Below are 19,386 nucleotides of genomic sequence, written 5' to 3'. Positions count from 1 at the left end.
GAAAGGTGAATTAATCTCCCAGTGTCTGGTGGAAAGCAAATTGAACCAGGTTTTTCTCAAGGACTTTGCTTGTACTTAGCTCCATTTCATGTATTTATTATCCTGAAAAACTCCCCAGTCCTTAACAATTACCAGCATACCCATAACATGATGCAGTCACCACTCTGCTTGAAAATATGTAGAGTGGTTCTAAGTAATGTGTTCTATTGGATTTGCCCCAAACATAACACTTTGTATTCAGGACAAAAGTGAATTTGCAAACAGGATGCATGATTTGGAATATTTGTATCCTCTATAGGCTTCCTTCTCTTCACTCTGTCAATTAGGTTAGTATTGTGGAGAAAGTGTAAGTGTGGGGTACAAAGATGAGGTAGTCATTAAAAAATCATGTTAAACACTATTATTGCACACAGAGTGAGTCCATGCAACTTATTATGCAACTTGATAAGCACATTTTTACTCCTGGACTTATTTAGGCTTGCCGTAACAAAGGTGTTGAATAATTAACTCAAGACATTTCAGCTTTTAATTTTTTATGAATTTGTTAAAATGTCGACATTTGACATTATGGGGTATTGTGTGTAGGCCAGTGACCAAAATATCAATTTAATCAATTTTAAATTCAGGCAGTAACACAGCAAAATGTGGAAAAAGGCACTGTATTGCAGCAACAGCCCCACAAGTGATGTTACACATTCCAACACACCCTTTTCTCTTTCCAGTTGTGTCGTGAGTCTCCAAGTGTCTGTGACTGATGAAGTAGGCTAATCGCCATGCCGATCACTCATCTGTTGCTGTCTGTTTACATTGCCACCTTCCTGATCGGGGTACCTGCCAACATCCTAGCATTCTGCACCTTTTGCCAAAAGGTGCGCCGCAAACCTGCCCCCATCGACATCCTGCTACTCAACCTGACCATCTCTGACCTCATCTTTCTCGCTTTCCTGCCTTTCAAGATGAAGGAGGCTGTTGATGACATGAACTGGAACCTCCCCTTCTTCTTGTGTCCAGTCACTGGTTTCCTGTTCTACTCCACCATCTACAACAGCACCCTCCTCCTGACCGCGGTGAGTGTGGAGCGCTACCTTGGTGTGGCCTTCCCTATCAGATACGCCCTGTGTCACAGGCCACGCTATGCTGTGGTGGCCAGCATCATATGTTGGGTGGTGTCATCACTCAACCTTAGCGTCGTGTACATTGTGCCCTGCTCCCACTGGATATATAGCAATGGGACCAATATGGACGATCCCCCGACAACGTGCTACCTGAACTTCACCAAAGACCAGCTCAGCATCCTTCTCCCAGTGCGTCTGGAGCTATTCCTGGTCCTCTTCTGCGTCCCCTTCCTGGTCTGCACCTTCTGCTATGTCAACTTCATCCGTATCCTGTCTCGGCTGCCCAATATCGGGCGGCGGCGGCGCCTGCGGGCCATTGGGCTGGCACTGGGCACCCTGTTGGTGTTTGCCCTCTGCTTTGGGCCCTACAACGTATCCCACGTGGTGGGGTTCGTTCGGAAAGACAGCGAGAGTTGGAGGGATGTAGCATTGCTCTCCAGTACCCTCAACGCCTGCCTGGACCCCATCATCTTCTACTTCTCCTCGGTGGCTGTCAGGAGCATGCTCAGTCACTGCTTCAGGAGCTTCATGGCTACACTACACATTTTAAAGTGTGAGAGGGGTCAAGTCTGATAGGGGTCAGCCTCTAAGACTGATAAATACAGAAAAACATTCCCCCTTGAGTGTTTATGTTCCAATTAGTCATGCATGGAGATTTATGTATGTTCAGTGCAATTATGTATATTATATGTATTAGGTATATTCTGTTATGTAACTGTTGGCAAAGATAATTTAATTCCTACCTATCATAAATTACGTTCCCTAAAGGTGTAACCATTACCCACACCTCCACAAACCATATTTATATTTAATTTAAAAAATCATGAATAAATCGATCACCCGTATTAAATTGTTTATATTACAGGACATGTGCTCTAACCAGTAGGTAACATCCAATAAAAAATATACTTGTTTTATGGGGCTTGGAATAAATCAATTAGAACCAGAAGCTGTAAGAGCACAGAGGTGGGTGTGAAAGAGGTCCAATTTTGAGTTAATTTTGTTTAACAAGCGTGTAAAGCAGGATGTGCAAACATGGGGAGATTATACAGCGCTGAGTCACAGCGTCTCATGCTTGTCTTTCCGTTGCTAGAAATTTGTGCCTTTATGCCGCTCTTGATACAGAGAACTGCTCTTTATAGTGTCCTGTGAACTAGTTATGGTCGTTATTAGTTTACAAATTGTACACTCAGTAACATTATAGATTCAATGGGATTGAATTCAGAGGGAAATAAATGAGTGCCTTGTTTGACAAGGCAGATTAAATGGGGTCAGCCCTAATTGTCAGTCGACTGGTCAGTTGTTTGGTCGATAGGCTGTTGTTCGACAGAGATTTTTTAGTTTTTTTTTAGTTGAGGGCTCAATTTTTTTGTTTTATGCCACACGAGACACCCGCCTGTTTCGTGCCTGTCTCAGTGGACTAATCCATTACGGAGGCCGCAGGGATGGCACAGTCCATCACTCTAAGACATATATGTGGTACAGTGGAGGTTTGTGGGAGGAGCTATAGGAGGACAGGCTCATTGTAGTGGCCGGAATGGAAAAAATGGAACAGAGTCAAAAATGTGGTTTCCATATGTTTGTGTTTGATACCGTTCCATTTATTCCATTCCAGCCACTACAATGAGCCTGTCCTCCTATAGCACCTCCCACAAACCTACACTGATGTGCTACTGAAATTCTACATGGTAGTATTATGTACGAACAATGGTGCAACACTAATAACTTATATTTTAGAACAAATGTGATTTCCTTAATTGTATGTTTATTACTGTTAACATATAATGCCAAACATCCCCTTTCATTTAACTGTGTATTCGCCAGATTTTTTTGCAGACGGCACATTTGTAGCCTAAGACTTCTTCTGGTTATATTGATCTCGGGCTCCTTGAGTCGGTCAACAAAGATTATTTTCAGTCAGGGACAGCCCTATTGGCAATACAAGACAAATCAGCTACAAGCTCCAAATTACACAGCAACTACACTGAATATACCAAACATTAGGAACACCTTCCAAGTATTGAGTTGCAACCCCCCTCAGAACAGCCTCAATTCATCACGGCATGGACTCTACAAGGTGTCAAAAGTGTTCCACAGGGATGCAGACCCATGTTGACGCAAATGCTTCTCACAGTTGTGTCAAGTTGGCTGGATGTCCTTTGGTTGGTGGACCATTCTTGATACACATGGGAAACTGTTGAGCGAGAAAAACACAGCAGCATTGCAGTTCTTGACACAAACTGATGCGCCTGGCAACTACTACCATATCCTGTTCAAAGGCACTTACATGTTTTGTCTTGCTCATTCACCCTCTGAATGGCACAAATACACAATCCATGTCTCAATTGTCTGAAAGCTTTAAAAAATATTCTTTAACCAGTGTCCTCCCCTTCATCTACACCGATTGAAGTGGATTTAACAAGTGACATCAAGTCAAGGCTCTGGCTGTGCCACTCAAGTACATTCAGAGACTTGTCCCGAAGCCCCTCCTGCGTTGTCTTGGCTGTGTGCTTAGGGTCGTTGTCCTGTTGGAAGGTAAACCTTCGCCCCAGTCTGTGGTCCTGCGCGCTCTGTAGCAGGGTTTCATCAAGGATCTCTCTGTACTTTGCTCCATTCATCTTCCCCTCGATCCTGACTAGTCACCCAGTCTCTGCTGCTGAAAAACTTCCACACAGCATGATGCTGCCACCACGCTTCCCCGTGCCTGGTTTCCTCCAGACGTGACGCTTAGCATTAAGGCCAAATAGTTCAATCTTGGTTTAATCAGACCAGAGAATCTTGTATCTCATGTTCTGAGAGTCCTTTAGGTGTCTTTTGGAAAATTCCAAGTGGGCTTTCGTGTGCATTTTACTGAGGAGTGTCTTCTGTCTGGCCACTAAAGGCCTGATTGGTGGAGTGCTGCAGAGATGTTTGTCTTTCTGGAAGGTTCTTCCATCTCCACAAAGGAACTCTGGAGCTCTGTCAGAGTGACCATCGGGTTCTTGGTCACCTCCCTGACCAAGGCCCTTCTCCCCCGTTTTCTCAGTTTTGCCGGGTGGCCAGCTCTAGGAAGAGTCTTGGTGGTTCCTAACTTCTATTTAAAAATGATGGAGGCCACTGTTTTCTTGGGGACCTTCAATGCTGCAGACATTTTTTGTTACCCTTCCCCAGATATGTGCCTCGACACAATCCTGTCTCGGAGCTCTATGGACAATTCCTTCAACCTCTTGGCTTGGTTTTTGCTCTGACAACTTTGGGACCTTATATAGACAGATGTGTGCCTGCCTTAATCATGTCCAATCAATTGAATTTTCCACAGGTGGACTCCAAGTTGTAGAAACATCTCATGGATGATCAATGGAAACAGGATGCACCGGAGCTCAATTTCCATTCTCATAGCAAAGGGTCTGAATACTTATGTAAATAAGGTATTACTTTTTAATTTTTTATAAATTAGCACAAATAAAGGCTTTTTTATTATGGGGCATTGTGTGTAAATTGATGAGGACAATTTTTTATTTAATCCATTTTAGAATAAGGTTGTAACGTAACAAAATGTGGAAAAAGTCTGAATACTTTCCGAATGCACTGTATACGTTGTATACCTGTTGTGTGAGTAGCTGGTTGTCCGCCTGAACTCTCAACATCTCTTTGAAGTGGTCCTGCAGTCGTTGGTTATTCTGTCTCAGCTCCCAGAAGTAGTCACACACTTTCGACAAGATCCCTCCTTTCTTCTAGAGAGAAGAGGTTGCACATTACTTAAATTGTAAGAAAACATGATTTTGCACAATCTGCCATTGTGGGTGAGTTTCTCGGACACAGATTCATCTGAACTAAAATCCTATTTCAATGGAGTGTTTCGATTGAGCATGCTTTCTAGTCCAGGACTAGGCTTAATTTGTGTCCAGGAAACCATCCCTTAAAGTCTGTAAATGTCTTAAATGATATAATTGACCACACTTACTGCTCCAGTCTTAGTACTGTCTATGTTGCAGTCTAGGATGATCTTTGAGAGAGTGATGATCCGGCTGTTAATCTTGTCTTTTCTCCGCCTCTCCACTGCAAATACAAGAATCCCATAGCTTAGTTGTTAAAGCTACAGTGGTTCTTCCTGTAAAAGTTGCGTCATACTGCAGCACACCTTGCGGGCCGCCGCAGAATTCTAAGGCACGTTATTTAATTGTCAGCCATTGTTGCCATTAATGCGAGTTAGTTCGACCACCAGAGGGCATCTTTGAGAAGCATTTGGCAGTCTTCAATATTGGCTGTACTAGGGAATTTAAAAGTTTTTTTTGTAAGAACATAGTATATGGGATTGATTTTAAGACATGTAACTTAATTAATTTGATTCATATTATGGTGTTTCTATTCCAAGAAAAACAAAACCCTCTGGGTTTCCATTAGGAAACTATGGCGCTGTATAACGTGACCTTTATTTAATTAGGCAAGTCAGTTAAGAACAAATTCTTATTTACAATAACCGCCTACACCGGCCAAACCTGGGCCAATTGTGCGCCGCCCTATGGGACTCCCAATTGTGATACAGCCAACCTAACTAACAAATACATTTGACGAAACAATTCTCCCCCTACCCTCCTTGGCAAGAGTCTATTGTCCTGCTAATAGCCCATAATGGCACTGTACAATGTGACCGATCGGGAGTAGGCTACAGTAGTACAGTAAGAGCAAAATAATCCTAACATTTCCACACCCTAATTGTAGTCTAACCAATACCCAAATGGTGATTCAGTGAAAATAAAAATCTCACTGATTTATCAAGACCAGTCCCCATGCTTGTCTCAGAGCAGCACTGTCTTGACCTCTGAATGCTGTCTTTTCCTCCCTTCCACTTGCTTCTTCCATTAATTTTGAAAGAGTATTTTCCAGTAAGCATAATCTGTGCTCTAACTCCCCCTTGCGCTAGTCTGCAGCAGTGACGCAGTGACAAAGGGTACCGTACTAAACCACAAATGACCTCTAAATCCCGCAGCATAATCTCAAAAACTTTTAGTTGAGCAACCACTGGACAGCATGAGCCATACTCCCATTTGGAGGCTAGTCAATTTCCGCTTACACAATATAATCAAAATCATTTTGGAAATGACATGAAAACATTTAGTAAGGCTCCTCCTTTTTCTCTCTATGTCCATAGTAAGTCTGAACTTTTACTTTTAAGTCTCCATTTTGCCAGATAAAGTATTTTTTACTTTCATTGTGTTGTGCTCTTCTCATATCAAGGTGCCCGTGGGCCATCCATCTTCCTGCATAGAGAGACTAAGACAAATAAATGGTAAAACTTAATGTCACCGTTACCCACTGTAAAACCTACGCTCATAAAAAGAAACAAATTGACAGTGTATTCAAATACATTGTCCACAAATCCAAATTAGAATGATAAACAAATTGACTATAGTACTTTTGCAATTAGGATTTGCCTTTATTTCTCGTACTGCATTTAAGACACCATTTATTTTACATGGCAACACTTCACATTTGTGCACAACAGTTGGAACAATCTACTTGAAGACGTTGCTCCTACTTTATTTGGATAGTCCAGATAGTGTGTTGATAGTATGACCATCTGTTGATAAGCAACTGCTTGAGAAGGTAAGGGTTAAGTTTAGGGTTAGGATACGGGTAAGGGTTAGTTGAAATGTTACTGATAGTCCATCTGTAGATGCTCTACAGACTATTCAAATAAAGTGTTACCGAGACGTTTCTTTGCCCCATTGAAGAGGACTCCTTCGCTCATCCTATAACCCAAATCTAAATATACCATACATCACGTTCACCTGACAGGGACACTAAGATGTATGATTCATCACGACTAGTGGATTAATCACACGTCTGTCTAACAAAGATGGGAGGGGGGCAGTTTTAGGGGATGCAAGCAAACGTAGTCCTCACCAATTTAAACTGCCATGCTGTAGAGTCTACTTTTCACCAAGGTCTCTGGGGATGGCAGGTAAGTGGGACAGTTTTTGTTTTCTCCCATTTGAATGTATTTTTATGTCATGATACACACAATCACAAACCAATCATGCCAAAATTGGAGGGTAAATACAGATGGGATCATTTCCTGAAGGTTTACCTAGGGAAAGTCCATTCCAATGTGGAGTTGGGAGGGAAAAGTGAGGCGAACCACATAGATGGGGGAGCATTGTGGTTCGATGAATGTGTATGGAACACTAAATTGTGTGGCAGGTGAAGCTGTACGTGTGTGTGCGAGGGGCAATGGTCCGTGGAGTGCCAGCTTGCAACACATCAGGTGGGCTCATCATCACATTGAAGTGACCTGGTGTCAGAGAGAGGTCTTACAAATCAGGGATTTATAGGATTCTCAAGAAAGACTAGTGACTTAACCTCTCTGGCCCTATTGTGATAAAGGCAATACTCAAAACTAATTTCAGTCAAATAAATGCAACTTTTAGCTGTTTTTTAATGGACTGTATTAATTACTGTGTTGAATGTGGGACATATTTTGCGACAGACCATTGCCAGGCAACAGTCAGACACGCGAGAGAGTGAATGGGAGGACAACCCTTTCGAACTCCATGAGCTAGCAAGACAGCTATTTGATTGTTTTACAAAGTTGTTGTAACGCGGTCTGAGTAAACCAAAGTGATGAACTGTTAGCTAGTCCCGCATCCCTGACCACCGTGGGGACAGCATTGGAATTGTTTCTGGTTCAACAGTCATCGGATGGTCTCCGCTTTTTGATGCTGTGAGAGACGGAGCTCGTGTGTGATGTGAGTCGCATTAGCCACTGGTTGTGGTAAAACAAGAGAATAACTGTAGCTATATAATTAGCTACATTGGGACCAGTCCCGTTTAGTCGAGGAGTTTTTTTTTTTTTTTTTACTGTGTTTGAATGGGACAGCCACCGGCCAGTTCGACTGTTGTTGCACTCGCACGCTTCTCATCGGTCACGCGTAGTTGATCTGGATTCAGGGCCGTGAGTATTCTACTTATTTGATTGGTTTAAAGCAGGGGTGTCAAAGTCAAATGCACGGAGGGCCAAATAAAAAATTTAGCTACAAGCCGAGGGCCGGACTGTTCGAATGTTCATTGAAAATTTTTTAAATGACGCATATAGTCTAGTGAACCTAATTGAACCTACTGAAAACCTAACAAATATATTCCAATATGATCAGATAAATAAAGCAATATTTTCTTATGGCTCTGTCAGTAATCTTTAATTTTCAACAGACACAAAAGACAAATTTCCTTTATATAAAAATCCCCATAACATGAACATTAAATGAAAGAAACCGGTATTCAAGGCACCATCAGTAGCCTATATTTTCTATTTTAGCAAAAGTGGGCTAAATTTACTTCAAAGAAAAAAACAATAATAGCAATTTTCTATCATCCACTCAACTGAAATATTTTTAAAATATAATTGGATTGAAATACAATAAAATAAAGTGCAAAAATCTATTAATCAAAAACAACACTTTGTTTAAGGAGAAGTAACATGCAGTGAAAACAAATATTAAACTTGAACTTTTAAACTTGAACTGAGTAAAAACTCTAAATATGTGATTGCACAGTAATGTTCACTTGTTTGAGGTTGAGGGTGATACTTGGTGGTGTCCCATCTTTTCCACAAGTTCATCAATGTTCGGGGTAAGGCTCTGAGCTGAGGAAATCCTCAGAATTGAGTGGAGGTGTTCAGCAGTAAGTCGACTTCTGTGTGATGTTTTGTTCAGGTTCATCAAAGAAAACAGTTGTTCACACAGGTATGTGCTGCCAAACATAGACAACGTTTGAGCAGCCTGGATGCGCAGCTGGGGCATTGTGTCGGGGAGGAAACGGGCGAACTCCGCAGCACCCACTGCCGCATATTTTGCCCTCAGTGCATCATTGCATTGGAGGTCAATCAACTCCATTTGGAGGTTTGGTGGTGAGCTTTCCACGTCAACAGCAAATGGGTTACCGAGCAGTTCCAACCTGCTTTTTTGTGCTTCAAAGTCAGCAAATCGGCGTCGAAAGTCAGCGGCAAGCATACCTATTTTATCAGCCAACTGTGCGCTCGGTAATGCACTGGTAGAGAGCTTCTCTTTCATGGTCTGGCAGCTGGGAAAGTGGCTCAAATTTTCTTTCCGCATCTGCGTCTCCCACAGAGTCAGTTTGGTTTTAAATGCCTTCACTGTACTGTACATATCAGAGATGACATGATCCCGACCCTGCAGCTGCAAGTTCATTGCATTCAGATGACTCGTAATGTCACACAGAAAAGCCATTTCACACAGAAACATTTCGTCTCGGAGTTGTGTTGTGTCTTTCCCTTTGCTGTCCAAGAACAGACAAATCTCCTCACGAAGCTCGAAACATCTTTGAAGCACCTTTCCCTGGCTTAGCCATCGCACCTCTGTGTGATAAGGCAAATCACCATGCTCCGTTTCTAACTCCGTCAGAAATGCCTTGAACTGGCGGTGATTCAAACCTTTGGCTCTGATAAAGTTAACTGTGCGCGTGATGATGCTCATTACATGCTCCATTTTCAAGGCTTTACCGCACAACGCTTCCTGGTGTATGATACAATGATAAGCTGTCAGCTCACCTGTCGCGTTTTCCTCTTGCATCTTTTCCCGTATCTTCGCCACCAGTCCGCTCCTGTGTCCACACATCGCAGGTGCTCCGTCGGTTGTCAAACCCACGAGTTTTTCCCAAGGCAGCTCCATCTCATTTACACATCTTGACACCTCTTCATACAAATCATGCCCCGTAGTTGTGCCATGCATAGGACGTAAAGCCAAAAACTCCTCTGTCACGCTTAGGCTGGAGTCCACTCCGCGGATGAAAATTGACAACTGGGCAATGTCAGAAATGTCGGTGCTCTCATCCACAGCCAAGGAATATGCAATGAAATCTTTTCCCTTTTTCACAAGCTGCTCTTTTAGATTGATGGACAACTGGTCTACTCTCTCGGCAATGGTGTTTCTGCTCAGACTCACATTTAAAAAGAGTTGCCTTTTTTCTGGGCAAACTTCGTCACAAACTTTAATCATGCAGTTTTTGATGAAATCCCCCTCCGTAAATGGCCGGGCTGATTTAGCGATCTCTTCTGCCAAAATAAAACTGGCCTTGACAGCAGCCTGGCCTTGTGATTTGGCTTTTTTGAACAGAGCCTGTCGAGATTTGAGGCCTCGTTTTAATTCCTCTGCCTTTTGTAGCCTTTGTTCCATGTCCATATTCTTGTTTTTGTCCGCGTGTTTCGTTTCATAATGTCGTCTCAGATTATACTCTTTCAGTACCGCCACACTTTCTCCACACAGAAGACACACAGGTTTTCCAGCTACCTCCGTGAACATATACTCCGACTCCCACCTTGTTTGAAACCCCCGGTTCTCAGTGTCCACCTTCCGTTTTGCCATTTTTGATGGGTATCTGAAAGTTAATTTTACTGTGATGCTGACGACTGCTGTGCCAATAAATATTGAAATGAAGCAGCCTACTGCTCGGTGCGTCACCGTTGCATTGTGGGAAATGTAGTATTGGTGCGTGTAAAAGATCTGCGGGCTGCCGGCTTGCTGCGGTCTGCGGGCCGGTTCTAATAATAAATCAAGATCATCCCAGGGGCCGTAAAAAACCTTCTCGCGGGCCGGATGTGGCCCGCGGGCCTTGACTCTGACATATGTGGTTTAAAGGGTATCCCTACTGTTTATATGAGTGCTCTTAGGTATTAAAACCTGGTACCAGGTCCTTATTAATTAAAAGTACATAGATGTCACTGAAATGTGTTGATAATTGTTAGTTTTTGATTAAAACTGAATTGGTACGTCTTGATTTTTATAATAATTAATAACTTTACATCTTGTTTGTTGTGAACATTCTTTATCATAGTTCAAGGGATATCCATTTCTTTCTTTTCACTGTCTGGGCATCTTACTAGTAAGTAAATACATGTCTTTAGGGGTACATTACTTATTAGGCGGAGGCACTGAACTACAGTATTTATGGTTATGCCCATACATGTTTACACACATTAACCTTCACATGCTATTTACAGACTAAATACTGCCACACCTAGATACTAGGTCAAAACTGATTAGAACAAAGGTCCCTTAGAAGACGGGGTTAAAAACTGAATTTGAATATATATATATATATATATATATATATATATATATATATATATATATATATATATATATATATATATATATATATATATATATATATATATATATATAATAATAATAAAGAGTGACCTCTGTAGTTATTGTGACAGTGACACATTTTTGTTGTTTTGGCTCTGTACTCAAGCACTTTGGATTTCAAATGATACAATGACTATGAGGTCAGCTTTCATTTGAGGGTATTTTCATACATATCGGGTAAACCATTTAGAAATTACAGCACTTTTTGTACATAGTCCCCCCATTTTAGGGGATGAAAAGTAGTGGGACAAATTCACTTACTGTATATGTGTATTAAAGTAGTCAAACGTTTTGTATTTGGTCCCATATTCCTAGCACGCAATGATTACATCAAGATTGTGACTCTACAAACGTGTTGGATGCATTTGCTGTTTGTTTTGGTTGTGTTCCAGATAATTTTGTGTCCAATAGAAATGAATGGTAAATAATGTATTGTGTCATTTTGGAGTCACTTTTATTGTAAACAACAATATAATATGATTTTAAACACTTCTACATTAATCTGGATGCTACCATGATTACAGATAGTCCTGAATGAATTGTGAATAATGACGAGCGAGAAAGCCACTCACCTCCGGCCTGTGTAAATGTTGGGTCAGCCTGCACCGACACGGCTTTGGCTGCCTCATCTCTGACTGTGTCAGCAGAGAAATAGGCAAAACGCATCTCCTCTCCCACCATCTCCTCCGCAGGACTACCCCCATTACTGAAGGGGTTCTGAATGACAAGAGAGGAGAGAGATAAATTAAACATCAATACTTCCCTAGAATTATAGTGTGTACGCCATGCGTGCACACACACACATATGTGCTACTGCTTGCTGTGCTCCAGTAAATGCAGCAGTGGAGACCACACTGACTGCCCCAGTCCCGTCGCCTGCTGCCTCTAGCTGGTCATCTGTAACCTAGACCACATGATAGGTCAACTGGAGTGAAGAAAGTCAAGGGGAGGTGGTCAGGACATGAATATGCCAAACATTTCATATAGAATCAGAATCCAAGTACATTTACATGTACCAGGAATTTGACCTGGTGAAATGGTGCGGACAACCATAAATAGAATATACAATCAGAAAGAATATAGACAAAATTGCCTGGGTCATTGATTGAGCTCACCTGTCCTCAGTGCGGAACTGGTATTGAACATTATGATCCGCAAAAGCTTCGGCCTGCTGTACACTCTGTATGGTAACTGCAGTCTGCTCCTTCATCACCACACCCTCTGAAAAAAACACACCAGCACGTTAGAACCCACACTTTCACAATCTCTCTCACAAAAACACATTTGAAAATTCCAGAATTTGAACGGAGGAAATGGCACACCCGATACCTACTTTCCAATTGGAGAACCTCCTCTGCTTCCCGTGACTAATGAAGGGATAATGGAGTTCTTTTAAAACACTCATATTCAATTAAAACAGCTGTGTACTATAGGCTAATTAATAACACTCCAAGGGATAAGAACCAAATTTACACGAGATCGTTCATGATACAAGTGTCAAACTTGGTACACTAATACCAGATACCTTAAGGAACATTTTAAAGATTGGAGGCAGTCTGTGAAGCATGTCAGTCAACCAGGGTGGCCATTTAATAAAATGGCTGCCATTCGGATTTCCTGTTATTTAAAAAAAATATACGGTAAAATCATTCCAAGCAATATCAAAATAATTTTATGTTATCTACCCACTAAATAAACTCCACAGATAATATAAACAATCATTCTGATCATAGAATACTTGTAAGACTTTCATGGGGGTTATATTGAGGTCATTTTGATCATAGTCCAGCGGCTACGGGAAAAATGTGAAATATTTTTGGCTAGAGCCATCACAGATTTTGTCCATTACACCCATGGCAGACATTTCCAATATGGACAGCTATGGCCACCAACCAGCTGGATATAATACACTACATGGCCAAAGGTATGGGGACACCCCTTCAAAATAGTGGATTCTGCTATTTTAGCCACACCTGTTTCTGACAGGTTTATACAATCAAACACACAGCCATGCCATCTCATTAGACAAACATTGGCAGTAGAATAGCATGTACTGAAGAGCTCAGTGACTTTCAACATGCCACCGTCATAGGATGCCACCTTTCCAACAAGTCAGTTCATCAAATTTCTGCCCTGCTAGAGCTGCCCTGGTCAACTGTAAGTGCTGTTATTGTGAAGTGGAAACGTCTAGGAGCAACAATGGCTCAGTCGCAAAGTGGTAGTCCACACAAGTCTAGAGAACTGGACTGCTTAGTGCTGCAGCGTGTAGCGCGTAAAGATCGCCTGTCCTCGCTCCCTTAGTACCAGTGAAGGGAAATCTTAGCGCTACAGCATACAATGACATTCTAGGTGATTCTGTGCTTCCAATTTTGTGGCAACAATTTGGGGAAGGCCCTTTACTGTTTCAGCATGACAATGCCCCCGTGCACAAAGCGAGGTCCATACAGAAATGGTGTGGAAGAACTTCCCTGTACTGCACAGAGCCCTGACCTCAACCCCATTGAACACCTTTGGGATGAATTGGAGGCTGACTGCAAGCCAGGCCTGATAGCCAACATCAGTGCGCAAACTCACTAATGCTTGTGGCTGAACAAGTCCCTTCAGCAATGTTCCAACATCTAGTAACAAGCCTTCCCAGAAGATTGGAGGCTGTTATAGCAGCAAAGGAGGGGATCAACAGTTTGGAATGAGATGTTCGACGCGCAGGTGTTCACATACTTTTAGTGTACATTCATGTAGTGTACATTTACAATGGGATTTTACATAAAAAGTTACGTGTGTACACAGGTTTTCTGTAATTTGTCTTAAAATTGACATAAAACAGAATATCATTATATATCATTGCAATCAGTAGATTTCAGGGAACACCCATATTAGCTTTTAGTGTTTACACGTAAACTATTGGAACTAGCTATGAAACAATGTACAAACAGTAATAAGTTGGAACACGTTTTCAACAGTAGTAAGTTGGCACACGTTTTCACCACTTTTCTACTATGATTTTAAGGGAAATGTGCGGACAACCATAAATAGAATATACAATCTTCTCCTGTCTTATCCAGTGTCCTGTGTGAATTTAAGTATGCTCTCTCTAATTCTCTCCTTCTCTCTTTCTTTCTCTCTCTCGGAGGACCTGAGCCCTAGGACCATGCGTCAGGACGACCGGGCATGATGACTCCTTGCTGTCCCCAGTCCACCTGGCCTTGCTGCTGTTCCAGTTTCAACTGTTCTGCCTGCGGTTATGGAACCCTGACCTGTCCACCGGACGTGCTACCTGTCCCAGACCTGCTGTTTTCAACTCTTAATGATCGGCTATGAAAAGCCAACTGACATTTATTCCTGATTATTATTTGACCATGCTGGTCATTTATGAACATTTTGAACATCTTGGCCATGTTCTGTTATAATCTCCACCCGGCACAGCCAGAAGAGGACTGGCCACCCCTCATAGCCTGGTTCCTCTCTAGGTTTCTTCCTAGGTTTTGGCCTTTCTAGGGAGTTTTTCCCAGCCACCGTGCTTCTACACCTGCATTGCTTGCTGTTTGGGGTTTTAGGCTGGGTTTCTGTACAGCACTTCGAGATATTAGCTGATGTACGAAGGGCTATATAAAATAAACTTGATTTGATTTGATATGATATGTAAATGGCATCTTTGGGCCATTTTATTGTTCTCCAGACCCCCTCAAATATTTAAGACATCATTGGGCTGTATGTACCAATTATTTATGGAGATATGGCCATGTGAATCGTGTCCAATACGGCCCTATACAGCTGGTTGGCACCTGTACAAAAGCCCTCAGAGTGGAGCACCATACTACTGAGATGAATTTGATTAACCATGCTGATTTCACCTGTTGACTCTCTCTAAATGTCACACACTTGTCACTAATTATCAGGACTGCCTTGATAGGCTCATAATTTTGTTTTTGTTAAGTCATAATGTTAAGATGTCATGTAATTTCCTTATTTGTGATTTAATGGTTTGATAGATTCATCCTTATCACCTTTACCTTTTATGTTATGCAACTTGCTTATAAAGCCCCACAATGGACGTGTCATAATACCCATAAAACCTAGCGGTGAAATGGTTTTTCCACCATTCATTTTTCCCATATGGGATTTTAGAAACACTTAAATAAGGGATGTGTTTTGATAACTGTGTAGATCTCTTTTGGACATAGTGAGTTATATCAATATATTTGGCTCTATTTACTCTCATATTTGAAAATGCTAATTAGCACCAAAGTAGACATCATGCAAGACTACAAATTCCTGCACGTCATCTTTAGCTGACACCTTTGCAAACAGGTATTGTGTAAATTTGCATCTTGCCCAAGGCAGTTCACAGAATTGTACATTTAAGGAAATAGAGCCAATTTATTGATTACTAAATGTAGTTCACATTAGATAGTTAATCCAGTTATTCTTACCTTTGCCTCGATTTGGCAGTCTCATCCAGATCATCATGGCGTTTTGATTTTCTATATGATAGCCACATTAGTAGCTAATTGGCATTGCGTTTTTTTTTTTAGGGGGGGGGGGGGGGTAAATACAGGAAAATATATTGATAAAAGTCACCTTGGTTGATATTTACACAGTTATCAAAATGTCACGGTAGGGGAAGCCTAAAATCCCCTATGGGAATAATGAATGGTGGAAAAACTATTGGAACTATTTAGGGCTGACCCCATTTAATTGACTGGTCAATAGGCTGATAAGTCAACCAATATTTATTTTATTGAGCAGTCTAAAACCTATACGGTACCAGTCAAAGTTTGGACACATCTACTCATTCAAGGGTTTTTCTTTATTTTTACTATTTCATACATTGAACGCGAGTACATGGTCCACATGTTGAAATGGTTAAAACTACAAGACCAGAAAATGGTAAGACGCTCTGAAATTCTCGACGAGTGACGAAGGTGAAGACTAGACCAAACATTCACAGTCTGTAGCTGGTGTGTAAAGTAGTCTAGGACAATTGACCAAAGACGGGAGGGAAGAACAGTTCCCTCTCACCACCGTGTGGTACACCTGAAGGATCCATCCTAAAAACACTCCAGAACTAATGAAGTCTACAACTGAGAAGGACATTGTGACCTCTGGTGGACAACCAGAGACTTACATCGATCTACTCCCCATAGACGGACAGAGTGGTTTCAACAGAGAGGCGACAGAGAAAACATCTAAGCGTAAATATGTTGCATTTCTAATCCGAATGAGCGGTTGTTAGGGTGCTAAATATTCATATTTACGGTGAGCGTAGTTTCCAAATGTATGTACGATAAGTCCACTCTCTTTGTCTCTCCCGCTCTTTATCTTTCCCACCCCCTTTCCATTATGTAACAAGCAGTCATATCGGGTTAGTCCACTAGGGACTGTTTTCATTGCATTATGTTAGTAATCAATAACCTATACTGTGTGTGTGTTTGTATTTCTGTGTTATTATTTAGTTAGTAAATAGATAATTAAGCCAATTTGTGTCTCGCTGATTCATCACTTAGGTAAGGGTTTGTGCAGATTTACCAAGTCAACGATGTTCAGAATGAGACTGAGGTAATAACTAATAATTGACTGTTACTGTTGTAAGAGATATTTATATTATCTCTAGACCTTAAGTCTGGAGATAGTAACTTGTTAAAGAACTGCTATGGTGCCCCAAATTCTTAATGAGTTAATTGTTACATGATTAATCGAGTAATAATTCAATGTAGTAGGTAATTATTCGATAAATAGCAGTCATCACATTAATGATAGTAACGTCACAACACTCTGATCCGGTGGAAACGTCATAAAATAGGCCTATTTGATTACTTCTTGCACAAATAGCCTACAGTTATGTCTGTCCGGAGCTCGCCGGACCAGGAAAATCTGAGGGCCCAGAATATTTTATACATTTTATACAATGTTTCAAGTTTGCTAGTGCAAATTCAGGCCAGACCCAAGATAATTGTTCATACAACGTTTACGGTTTGTTGGTAGGATATTTATTTTTATCAGGATATTTTCTATCTGCAGGCTGCAATGTTTTTATTTGTTGACTTTATGTAGGCTATTTTTACATAGTTGACAATATAAATTACTTTTACAATTTTGATTAACTACATAATGCTTTTGAAATAAAGACTTTATTATAAATGAAATGAAACTGTTCCATGAAAATGTGCATATAAAAATCATAACAAGAAATGGTAAGATAAAATGGAAAATGTTGTTGACCCCTGGTGTAGGCTATTTGGAAACTTAACAGCAGGAGCGAAGGCCAGCAGCCAAATTTAAACCAAGCAATTGGTCGAAAGAACAGAAGACCCTAGGTTGACCAAGACTTTTTATATTTTTTATTGGGGACACCCCTAGAACCATTTCCCTGTTTGACCGCTAGGTTTTATGGGTGTGTGTACTGTGGTACTTTGTCTCATTTGTTGCAGAACCACACACAAATCCAACTTCTTAGTCTATTTTTCAGCGACCATATTGGAAATGACCGCCAGGGGGCTAACGGACAAAATCTGTGCTGGCAATTTAGCCAAAATTACTTATTTAGACATGCCCTAGCTGTGTGTGAAATTTGGTGGCTCTATTACAAAGTCCAACATTTTTTCCTGTAGCTGCTGGACTATGGTCAAAATGACCTCAATGTGACCCCCATGAAAGTCTTAAGAGTATTTTGTTATCAGAAATATTGTCTATATTATCAGTGGGGTTTATTTAGTGGGTTTATAACAATGACTTTGTAATGTTATATTGTTTGAAATGATTTTACCCTAACAGGAAATCTGGATTGACTGATAGGCTTCCCAGACTGCTTGCAATATTTAAAATGTTCCTTAATGTATCTAGTATTAGTGTACCAAGTTTGATACTTGTATCCTAAAATGTAACAATTATTTCATCTATCCGCTGGACTATAATCGACTGTGTACTGTACACTGATATAAGTAGCAAGAGTGCCCCCTGGTGTTGTTTGCGGAAGAGAATGTGGCATACTAGTCTGCTAAAGTTGATTGAGTAAAATGTATACTAACTTAATTTTGGGGTAATCAGACAATGCAACTTGCATGCATCAGCAGGTCAACACTAAACTTTCAACTTTCCCTCCAAAACATTGACAAATTGGTAACGCCCACCGTAATCCTTCAAAGTCTAAAACACTTATGGCTGCAGTCTTTTTTTAAGGCACAGCTCAAAACAGTGCTGTTCAGAAAAGCTTTCAATTATTATTATTATTATTATTATCATCATCATCAAACCCATAGTGGAATATTGCATAATGATATCAGAATGGAATCGTTGTAAATAAATATAATACATTATGCAAGTGTGGGCAAAATATAGCCAGTTTCATGTAACCAATAACGAAATATATTACTGAAAATAAATTAATATAGGTGGCGCTAATGTGTTGCAAAGGAAGATGGTGCCTAGGCTTGGGAAGATATTACGAGCGGTGAGCATAGGACGTGTTTTCTTACCTCTTAGAGCTGTCTAAACTCTGTTCAAGCATATCCATGAAGGTTACAGTTTAAAATATGATATTCAGCGACACTGAAATGCGGAGATGGAAGTACTGATCACTCGAGTCCCAGGATCCTTAGCTTAGTGATGCGCTTTGAGGGTACTATGGTGTTGAACTCTGAGCTATAGTCAATGAATAGCATTCTCACGTAGGTGTTCCTTTTGTCCAGGTGGGAAAGGGCAGTGTGGAGTGCAATAGAGATTGCATCATCTGTGGATCTGTTTTGGTGGTATGCAAATAGGAGTGGGTCTAGGGTTTCTGGGATAATGGTGTTGATGTGAGCCATTACCGGCCTTTCAAAGCACTTCATGTCTGTAGTCATTTAGGCAGGTTGCCTTAGTGTTCTTGGGCACAGGGACTATGGTGGTCTGCTTGAAACATGTTGGTATTACAGACTCAATCAGGAACATGTTGAAAATGTCAGTGAAGACACCTGCCAGTTGGCAGCACATGCCCGGAGCACACATCCTGGTAATCCGTCTGGCCCCGCAGCCTTGTGTATGTTGACCTGTTTAAAGGTCATACTCACGTCGGCTACGGAGAGCGTGATCACACAGTCGTCCGAAACACCTGCATCAGTGTTGCTTGCCTCGAAGCGAGCATAGAAGTG

The 19,386-nt window shown here is 41.2% G+C and overlaps 2 protein-coding genes across 2 annotated transcripts; one reads left to right on the top strand and one right to left on the bottom strand.

Annotated features, from left to right (window-relative positions):
• Positions 1 to 770: 770 nt before the first annotated feature.
• Positions 771 to 1,688, top strand: LOC129819602 (free fatty acid receptor 3-like). Its single transcript, XM_055875991.1, has one exon. The coding sequence runs from the start codon at positions 774 to 776 to the stop codon at positions 1,686 to 1,688; it is 915 nt and encodes a 304-aa protein (XP_055731966.1). The 5' UTR covers positions 771 to 773.
• A 1,027-nt stretch (positions 1,689 to 2,715) lies between these two features.
• On the bottom strand, positions 2,716 to 18,770 carry usf2 (upstream transcription factor 2, c-fos interacting). Its single transcript, XM_055875990.1, is given in 12 exon segments — positions 2,716 to 4,828; positions 5,059 to 5,153; positions 6,302 to 6,330; positions 6,332 to 6,355; positions 7,002 to 7,050; positions 7,306 to 7,389; positions 11,833 to 11,994; positions 12,071 to 12,198; positions 12,379 to 12,481; positions 12,594 to 12,627; positions 14,429 to 14,435; positions 18,733 to 18,770. Coding segments are annotated over 12 exon segments (972 nt in total). The 3' UTR covers positions 2,716 to 4,609.
• Positions 18,771 to 19,386: the final 616 nt, after the last annotated feature.

The sequence above is a fragment of the Salvelinus fontinalis genome, chromosome 22, assembly GCF_029448725.1.
Source record: "Salvelinus fontinalis isolate EN_2023a chromosome 22, ASM2944872v1, whole genome shotgun sequence".
In the NCBI taxonomy this organism is placed as follows: domain Eukaryota; kingdom Metazoa; phylum Chordata; class Actinopteri; order Salmoniformes; family Salmonidae; genus Salvelinus; species Salvelinus fontinalis.
Note: the sequence above shows the minus strand (reverse complement) of the source record. Positions and strands in the feature narration are given on the sequence as shown.